Raw genomic sequence first — 10,435 nt, forward strand, 5'->3', positions numbered from 1 at the left:
TGGGAATCATGCAAGGCACGTAGGACAGATATTTATCTTTGTGCTCTTGGTGACACTTTGTGGGGTGGGGGGGATTCAGTGAATAGGTGGATTTGGTGATGGAAATAGGAGCAGGTAAAGGGGGAACATAATGACTTGTGTTGGGTTCCTTAATGTGATAACTAAAGCATACGACACACAGGTCAGTATGTTGGTGAAATCATTAAGATCATCCGGTTTCTCTCATCGGATTGATATGGTGTGACGCCCGTGTTTGATTCAGTCGACAGTATGTTGGTGAGAGACCGCAGCAGGAGTCCAGCTACATATCTACGTTTGATTCACTCAACAGCGTAATCCACCGTATCAGGTGTGAATCTAGATTTGGTCGAACCAGAATCTTTAGCGACAACGAGTATTCTACGAAAGCATGGCTAAAATATCCTCAAATCGACAAAATCACTCGGGCCAACCTGCATGTCATGTCAGCCAGGATATCATCTTACGACGACAATTCTGATTCAATCGGCATATTTATGATTTGGCATCGGTATGCATTGGTTGACGTATGGACTCTGAAACATGCTGCGGAGACTGCATTAATGAAAAGCACGAAAACTGGGTGACCAAATGTTCATGGTCACAGACCTACACAAGCAGTGCCAGTTGCTCGCTCAACTAGCTGCCATGATCAGGGAAAATTGAACACAGAAACAAAGAGAAAAATCTGAAGAGTAGAATTAGCTATGAGTGGCTTTTGTATACTGCTTCCTTCACTGATTTTTCTTACAATGTTTTCATAAGCCCGAATTTTCCTGTATAACTTGTAATCTACACTGCCAACCCCATGGCAGAACCAAAAATATAAGTCTCGACTATCTTATGTGCTACTCTTACCTTCCTTCTTCGCAGCAAAGAGCTGACGAAGGAAAGAAAGCTTGCCTCCCCTGCGTGTGGAAGTGGTGGTTGTAATGGTACCTCTGGTGCTCATCGTAGCAGGAACAGTCTCCTGTTCTGGTGGTCCTGGTGCTGGTGCTGGTGCTGGTGGGAGGGTACAAATGACGGCATTTAGCATGCGAATAATCTGGCTGAAGGTGGGCCGTGTATGCGGATCCTCCACCCAGCATGACTGCACGATGAACACAAGCTCCGGTGGAGTATCCTCGGGCAGGGGTGGGCGCATTTGCTTCAAAGGAACACAAGATCAAGCTCAAAGTCAGTAGCCAGTTATTTGAAGACAAATTTAAAAAAATTGCACAGCAGAGAATTAACTGTAGTAGTTGTTGTGAGTAACAACTTGTGACAACTCTGGCCAAGATAATTAACTTTCTGATCCACTAAGCACATTCAACCTTAAATGGGTTTTCATTTTAATATCTAGCAAAACGGCAGTGACCATACAATAAGGCAACTAATCCATATTCCATCAGTTACATCAACATAGTCCCTGCTAATCAACAATCAAACACCTGAAGGATCAGTGTCAGCAATCCTCCAAACACATGTGGATTATTTATTTACCAAGTTACTACAGGAAAGTAGTTCACAGAGATTCAGAAATGTCGTAACACTTGGAACTCTCTCACGTGATTAGTGTTGTATGGTCACAGAGAATCATAAAGCTTGTAGCACTTGAACTCACTCTCTCTTTTGATTAGTGTTACATGGTCACAATGATTCATAAAGCTGTAGCACTTGAACTCGCTCTCTTTTGATTAGTGTTATATGGTCACAGAGATTCATAATGCTTGTACCACTTATCGTCAATAAATAGATCTGACATACACCCTACTTTCACTACTATTGCAATTGAACATATCTTCTCATTGTTCATCTAATAAGTGCTTTTCAGATCCTCCCAATTATATAAGTCAAACTTGTCTTTCCATGTGTTTCTGGCTCTGCATGCACCTGAATCTTTATTAGCAAGCTAAATTGTCATTGCCATACAACTCATACAAGTACTGAAGTAAAACAGCATTGATTTAAGCAACTCACAAGAAATGCCTATTTACTGCAAAGTTGACAACAAATGTAAACATAAAATTTGTAACATTTTTGGTTGACAACAGAAGCATTGAAGGTCAGACTGATATGGCCAATAGAAATACAGACGTAGACCAGAACAACAAATATTACATTATCATTAAAAGATAATTAAAGTAATTCTGCAGCAGACAAGTCAAGTAATACTTTTCATGTATGACTATTATTATTACTTAAATGGAAGCAGCACCTATAGTTGAAGCAGAGGTCTACAATACTCTACAATCTGCTATATTAATACAATCTGCAATATTAGTATCTGCATAAACCCTATCTTATAATACATAAGATTGAGCAGGTACTAGGATAATTCTTTAGTATCATTAAAGTATTAATCCTCTTCATTATACATATAATGGTAAGATTTACGAAACTAATTTTCATGGGGTATGTCAATTCCGATTATTCCAAGACTTTATTATTTGTTTGTTACACAAGAAACCCTTTTGAATGTTCGGTACAATGCAAAATGTAATGAGATGCACAATGCAAAAGTCTTTCATTAATGAAAGACTAATTACCTTCATCGATAAATCCTATCTAATTACTTTCATAGTTAGTACAACAAATTCAGTTACTTTATACAAGTACAACAAATCTAGCTACTTTTTCAATTGTGCACTCTGCACCTTTCATTTTTCACATAGCATTCTAACATATTATGAAACTGGACTCTATCAAAGATAGCAACAAATTAAGAAGGAAATCAAAAGCAGATACTAACTTTAAAAGCAGCGGCATATGCAGCTTGCAGATTTGACATTCCTTCAAATGGCATTCGGTTGGTTAGCAACTCCCACAAAACAATGCCAAAGCTGTAAACATCAACCTTGTTTGTGTAGTGCTTCTTCTCACCACGATGCAGTGTAACAGTACTATATAACTGCAGCAGAACAACAAGTCAGGAGGGCTAAGGAAATAATTAAAGGATCACACGAATGAAGTTTGCGAAAAATTGATGAAGCAACTCAACTGAACTTTAAAGCTTTGGCATCAAAAGTATTTTTTAAACATGACTTTAAGGTATACAATATTGTACCGTACCGGTGTTTCGAAGTTGGCTCGGTACGGTATGGTACTGGCGTACCAAGCGGTACACCAGGACTTACCGTACGATTTTCCTCCTACTACGTAGCACTGTAGCATTACTACAGTGAAACACCGTAGCACTGCTGCAGTGTATTACTGTAGCACTATAGCACGGTCCATCCGGTAGCGGACGGTCCGCGTACCGGTATACCATCGGACCGGTACGTACCGTCTATACCAGGCGGTATCATTCGAAATTACATATTATACTTTGCAATTACATTACATACCGCCCGTACACTACTACAATGTATTACCGTAGCACTATAGCACGGTCCGTTCGGTAGCGGGCGATCCGCGTACCGGTATACCATCGGACCGGTACGTACCGTCCGTACCAGGTGGTATCATTCGAAATTACATTACATACTGCCCGTACACTGCTACAGTATATTACTGTAGCACTATAGCACGGTCCGTCCGGTAGCGGGCGGTCCGCGTACCGGTATACCATGGGACCGATACGTACCGCCCGTACTAGATGGTATCATTCGAAATTACATATTATACTTTGCAATTTAGATTTAACTATAACACGAGCAAACAGTTCCTAGCAAAGTACAAGCAACTTCTCGTGCATGAAGGAATATAACAGTATCCTTCTTACATGCACAGATGTGCTTATATCCAAGAAGATAATACGAGACCTTAGGAACAAATTTGCAAAAAACAAACTTAAAATTGAATACTGAAATGCCAATCTCCATACTTCTAAGTTGCTCATTTCTCCGAGCTACATTTAGGATATCTATTAAACATAAGCAAGCTATATGCACCAAAATTAGTTTCTTAGTTCATTTACCTACATTATATGAGATCTAAAAGGATTAAAGACAACTTGTGGAAGACAAAAAATACGAGTATTATCAGCAATGTTTCAATGGTTTGATGGTCTTTGGGCCAACCACTAAAGGAACTCACCCCAGCAACTTCCTAAGAGTAGATTAAAAAATTCACAAAGAGTTTAAAAATATTAAAAATAGGAATCTTATATGTCACTTATGAATTCAAGAAATGATACAATAAGTCAGGTTCAACTTTGTAAGTTGTTAATGACATTCTTCATGGCATCTCATCTAGATCATGATAGTATGGTAACTACAGTTGCAGTTCTTGGAAGGAAATAAAACTTTCAAATACAACATCCCCTATTGCATCCTCATATTTGCTAGGTAAACTACATGTTCATGTCTAAATAACCCAAACAGATCTTCCCCCCACCCCCCACCCAAAAAGAAAAAGGAAGTTAGGCAGGTAACAAATACATGATAACCAACAAAATCAATTATGTCTCACCTCAGGAGCCATCCATCTGTAAGTCCCAGTTTCGGCAGTCATCATCTCAGTCACTGTTTCTTCTCTTGCAAGTCCAAAATCGATAAGCTTCACATTCTTCTGATTTGTGGTAAGCAACAAATTATCTGCACATTTCAATGTCTTTTACTATTGAGCAATGTATCAAAGAGCACAAAACAACAATAAATACTGTACATGACCAAATCATACAACACACAAATTTCAATAGCTATGATAAATTGATACTCCATGGTCATCACTCATCACTACATCAACATCTTTATAACATGGTATGTTTTGTATACACTTTTTTAAGTATATGGCATCATTTCCAGTGACAATTTTGACTCATAATAAAAGTCATACAGTGGCAATGAAATACATGAGTTGCAACTTTAAAAATGTAAAGATAGATGTGTAGTGACCAGTTAAGGTAATGATTTGAAATACATGAGTTGCAACTTTAAAAATGTAAAGATAGATGTGTGGTGACCAATTAACATAATGATCTTTTTGTTCTCATAATGAAAGTACCATAAAGCTCAAAAAGTCAAAGAAGACTAACCATTGTCAATTTTAACTGCAGATAGTCCAGCACCTATTTTAAGACCAAGTCACAGAACTTTTATAGTATTTGATACTATCTTAAAGTATTGATTCTACTTTGCCAGCAGTAAATTATTTAAAAAACAAAGAAATAAAAATATTTTCATCATTCATCACAAGTCATTTAGACAAGTGGTCTCACGTAGATAACCTTGTCCTCAGGATATATTGTGCAACTAAGAAGAAGCTAACATAAACATGGCAAACAACAAAAGCAATAAATTTTGAAGTGTTGAATTCCTCAGGTAAGCTAAAGGAAGTGAGTATATAAGTCAAGGTAAACTAATAAAAGAGATATTTCAACAACTACAAGAGCCAACAGATCCAGGAAGATAATCAAAGATCTAAATCAAGGATTGTAGCAACTGAACTATGCAAAATCAGTATCTGGAAGGCCAAATCAGAAAAAATAAACAAAAAGAAATGAGAATCTAAGAAATGGCACAGAAATCCAAGTTCTAACTGAAAGGACTTCTTTCAGGCTTTCAGCTGGACCAACTGCTAGAATAATGAACCAAGAACAAAAAGGACAAGACAAAAATCCTCAGAGATAAAAATGAGGCTTACATATTTAATTTATTGAAAAAGGAATTGAAAATGCCAATGCCCCAACAGATTAATGTGAGCCCAATAGCAGGGCATATAAGTTGAGTCTGAATCAAAATCAAGAATTAATAAAAACTAGGGTTTGATCAAACATATTTTGATGAGATGAACTTAAAAGCTTAGAAATGCTAGAAAATGGCAACTAGAACATGAACCAATTAATGAACTAGCCATTGTAAGTTTGATTGTTATATTGAGCATTTAAGGGTGGAGAATGGTCATAACCAAAAATCTTACCAGCAAAATACAACATCAGATTTGAACAAAGAACTACTAAAGGTGTTGAAATTAAAAGTTTCCTACAACCATGGATTTTGGTTACCAGGTACCATCCATTTCTCTCTTCTCAATCCTCCAAGACCAGCAGAAAGTAAGATTACAAGAAAACAAACACAACAAGTCATAATATCCCAACTATTTACCTCTTCTAATTACAACATCTGTAAGTCTTTTTAGCACATATCCATATAACTTTAAAGAATCCTACATTATCTTTTTCTCTATCAAGATGATACGTAGTTATTCACAAATAACAATATTTCTTTTTTTTATCTTTTTAATAACTTCATACATTCACTTTAACATTTTGTATATTTATTTCTTAATTGCCTAAACTCAGGTCCATAAAGCATAGCTAATCTAATATTTTGTGTATTTATTTCTTAATTGTCTAATACTCAGGTCCATAAACCATAGCTAATCTAACATTTTATACATTTTTCTTTTAATCTAAGAGGTATTCAATGATCACATAAAACTCAAAATGTCCCTTTTAATTTTAACCCTCACTTTATAAATAATATCTTCAACAATGTCTTCATCTTGTTGAATAATTTATCTAAGATACTTAAAGTTTTTTACTTGACAAAACTTATTCATCCAATTTAACTATAACCTCAGGTCTACTCTTGATATTTCTAAAATTATATCACATATATTCAATGTGAATTTTGATAAATATAATTTGTTTATTTTTGGGATTTGTCTCCATGATTCAGGCTTAGAATTAATTTAGTTTAAACTCTCATCAACTAAGATAATAGAATCAGCAAATAAAATATATAGTAATTATCCTACATACAACTATGAAGTTTGTCTATTACCAATGTGAAAAAGATAAACAAATCATGACTATATTAATAGGAAAGTCAATAGACACACTTAATTTTAATATTAATTACACTATCATACATAACTATTAGAAGACACAATAAATCTCTAGGAACTATACCGTATGCCTATTACTAGAAGACACACTTAATTCTAATATTAATTACACTATCATACATAACTATTAGAAGACACACAATAAATCTCTAGGAACTATATCATATGCCTATTACTGGAATGCATGAATCTTTTAATTATGAATCGGACATAAAGCAACATATGCTATGTCATCTCTAATTCAAGTAACTTTATAGCACAAGCAACACAAATAAATGTAGCAATTTTGACAAATACCAAAGTAAGGAATCAAAATCAACCATAAATACATAAGGCTTTCAGGTACTGTTAAAAGATACTCTTATCTGTTTTGTGAAGTGAAGGGAACAGCAATACAATCGCCAGGATATATATAAGATCATAGTAACAATTTCCCTTTAAAAACAGAGAAAAAAATAGCAGTGAATCAGTAAAAAATATTTGTATATCATTAATGATTGGATTATGGACCAATGCTTAAGTTTCTTGTAACATATAACTACCAATTGTCCACACCTAAACATCCTTAATTTCTATCCTAACTACCAAATGATATAAACTAACAGAAGATAATATAGTTCACAGTAGTAAGCAAAACAGAATGGTTTAGAAAAACCAAACATCATTGCAGTAGAGATAGACAGGGTCATAAAGGACCAACATGCCAATTCAATGTAGCATAGTAGGTGTGATAGAACAGCATTCGTTGATATGCAGATGCTATGCAATGCACATTTTTATGCTTTATGTGTATTTGTGTTGGAGCAATGCAAGTAATATATGGAGTAGTATGTCATGCAAACATGCATAATGATTTACCTAAATGTGCATTCACACATGTCAACATGTAATTATGCATACAGCTAGAAAGATAAGCACAAAATGGACAGAAAGAAAAAAGAAGTTTTCCTTACGGGGCAGACAAAAAAATTTAGAGGCAGGTGATTGTTACTGTTATGCTGATGAAAGTAATTAGTCCTTCAAGTCAAATGTGCTGTATGGTAGTAGATTAATTTTGTACAAGCCACAACAAAAAAAAAAGAACAATGAAATTACTTAAATTGTACTGTAAACAATAAAATAACAAGACAAAATACCAACCAGGTTTCAGATCTCTGTGTATAATCCCATTAGCATGTAAGCAGTCCATTGCATGAGCAATATCAAGTGCAAAGCTTATTGCTTTATAAAGATCTAGTTGTTTGGGGCGAATGGTGCTCAAATATTTCTTCAATGACATTCCTGGAAGCAGCTCCGTGGCAATCACCATGAAGGGGTCCTTGCAGGCTCCAAAGAACTTCATGAAAGAGAGAATTACTTGAGGTAGAATAAAAAGTAGGACAACAAGGAACCACAATTGAGCACTGAAACAGATTTAAGCGTGCAACTAAGGATGAGATAGGGAGGCCAACACCATAGTCTTGAAAACTATATGTCAGACATGATCAACAACTTAAGTAATATTAAGCAGAAACTCACCTTGACCAGGTTCTCATGCTGTACTCTGCACATCATGTTTACTTCTCGAATAAAACGAGCTCTAAGAGTTGCTGTCTCTTCTGGAGTACTGCCGCCATTTAAAACTTTGATTGCTATTATCTGGTCACAGTACCTGAACGAAAGCAGCTGGTATAAGTATAACATCAAACAGCATAATGCACATGCTCAAACTAGAAAGCATCAATGACCAATAAGGGCAGCAAAATAGTTGGAATCTTAGTGTCTTTCCATTTAGTGGCAATAAGATCGTTGGTTAGCAGGCAACTGTTCTCCAAAAAAGTATATAGTTTGTATGCCAAAATTGCATCACCTACTGTGCATAGTCATGCCTGATATGCAAGTTTCTACTTGAGCAACTGACTTGGAAATTTCAGTTTGTTGGCAGACCTGATTCAATCTTAACCTGCTGTCTTTTACATTCACATTCCTTTTATTTTTTCCTTTTAAGGCCACCACAGAACATTGAACTAACCAGAAATACTCAAATTATGTTCTATGTCAACTTCAGATGATTTTGATATAGATAAATCTACTGACATCATTCTAACTTCAGCTGCTAATTCTTTATATATGATACGGTTCATCTGGCAAACAAAAACCTGATTTCAAATTACAAAAAAGGAAAGAAAAGAGAAGGCATTCATCCTATTAGTTATTTTAACTTACTTCCCCTCATAGACTTTCCCATGAGCTCCCTCTCCAATCTTTGCTCCGATATAAAGTAACTTCGGGTCAATCAAATGCTTCTCATCAATATCGAGTTGTGCAGATGGGAAAGTTCCATTGTTTCCCAGTGAGTACCGATCAAGCTGAAGAGAATCATCCACTACTTTGATCCCACCTGGACGCCAGAACTCTGCTTCTTCTCTTCTGCCGTCTCTACAGTCGTCGACACAGCTCATGTTTTTGCAAGCACAGCCACAAAACCCTCACTTCCCAGTAGAGCGGTATTAAAAGAAATCGCACCTTTTTCTCTCTATTCAACAAAGATTCTTTAACTCAGCGTTGCCTCATTTTCCTTCGATTTCACTTATCGATTCGGGAAGAACAATCCTTCCCTCCCTTCAAATAATATACTCCGAGCGAAGAAATAATTCATTAAACTCTTTCCTTGCTAAAAATCTCCATCTCCCGCACTCAAGTCACCACCAAAACCTATCTCTCTCTTTTTTTTTCTTCTTCTTTTTTCTCCGTCAAACTACCTTCTCTTGATCCTGAAACTTGGTATAGCCTATCTCCAGAAAGAAAACCAAAAAGTTAGTTAGTATTAAATGCATATAGATGTATATACAAAGGATGCAAGCAGTGAAGTGCTCAAATTCGAATCCGATTCTCGCCGCCGGATCCAAAAGCAGTAGGCATCGGAAGAAAAACTTACAGTAGAAGAAAACCACAAGATTAAGTACCTCGACCTGCGATCCGCGCAGCTCCTCTATAAGAACTGCTTCGTCAACTGAACCAGGCCCTAATCCTCCGATACCAACTCTCAGAAACCATTTATATTTCCTTCCTTCCTTAAACCAGCGTCAGAGAAGAACTCCCCACCACCGATCGTACAGGACTTCGGCGGCTGGTCCACCCTCCTCAGCCCTCTCATTTTATATGGTGGACACCCCGTGGAAATCCCCGAGGCATGAGGGGTCGCCACGTTCGCAGCAGTGGCGGAGAAAAAGAAAGTCGATGGTTGCGGTGACCGCACCGTCGGTGGTGGTCGAGGTGGCGCTTTCGGAGACGTTTCCCCTCCAACTCGTTTCCTTGTTGGCCGCTCTCTCCGTTTCCTTTGGCGGGCGTTGATTTGTTCGTACTGCTACTTTCCGTGGGGGCGTGAGGATAAGAGTGGGGGAGAGAGAAAGGGAGCCATGTTTTGGGTACGGATAGTGACGGATGGATGTGACATTCACATCACACAAACACAAATTGGTGGATGGCTGTGCGATCGGAGTGAGTTGACTCGCACCTACCTTTTGTCGAATCATACAATGTATTCGAACGAGAAAGTCGATTGGGTTTCGTGCTGTTCGATTCACCCAACAGATGCTTTGAGTGTCGAATAGGAGGACGATGCAAGTCAGATGACCATCTGAAATGATCCACGGGTGTCTGTTTC

The 10,435-nt window shown here is 37.0% G+C and overlaps 1 protein-coding gene across 2 annotated transcripts; it reads right to left on the bottom strand.

The window, feature by feature from the left end:
• Nucleotides 1-707: 707 nt before the first annotated feature.
• Nucleotides 708-10,047, bottom strand: LOC135637363 (serine/threonine-protein kinase STY13-like). Of its 2 annotated transcripts, none has more exons than XM_065150074.1 (7): nt 9,735-10,047; nt 8,995-9,559; nt 8,308-8,440; nt 7,930-8,125; nt 4,411-4,535; nt 2,750-2,908; nt 708-1,165 (listed from the first exon to the last, which is right to left on the bottom strand). In XM_065150074.1, the coding sequence occupies exons 2-7, from the start codon at nt 9,228-9,230 to the stop codon at nt 860-862; spliced, it is 1,155 nt and encodes a 384-aa protein (XP_065006146.1). In that variant the 5' UTR covers nt 9,231-9,559; nt 9,735-10,047; the 3' UTR covers nt 708-859. The 2 variants fall into 2 exon arrangements, with proteins under 2 accessions (XP_065006146.1, XP_065006147.1); XM_065150075.1 differs by having other exon boundaries at nt 8,995-9,563.
• Nucleotides 10,048-10,435: the final 388 nt, after the last annotated feature.

The sequence above is a fragment of the Musa acuminata genome, chromosome BXJ3-4 (assembly GCF_036884655.1).
Source record: "Musa acuminata AAA Group cultivar baxijiao chromosome BXJ3-4, Cavendish_Baxijiao_AAA, whole genome shotgun sequence".
Classification (NCBI taxonomy): Eukaryota; Viridiplantae; Streptophyta; class Magnoliopsida; order Zingiberales; family Musaceae; genus Musa; species Musa acuminata.

Coding starts and splice junctions, on each gene's coding strand:
- LOC135637363 (XM_065150074.1), bottom strand. CDS start 9,230: ATGAGCTGTGTCGACGACTGTAGAGACGGCAGAAGAGAAGAAGCAGAG. Junction 8,441..8,994: donor GGGAAAGTCTATGAGGGGAA/GTAAGTTAAAAT, acceptor GCTTTCGTTCAG/GTACTGTGACCAGATAATAG. Junction 8,126..8,307: donor AGCATGAGAACCTGGTCAAG/GTGAGTTTCTGC, acceptor TCTTTCATGAAG/TTCTTTGGAGCCTGCAAGGA.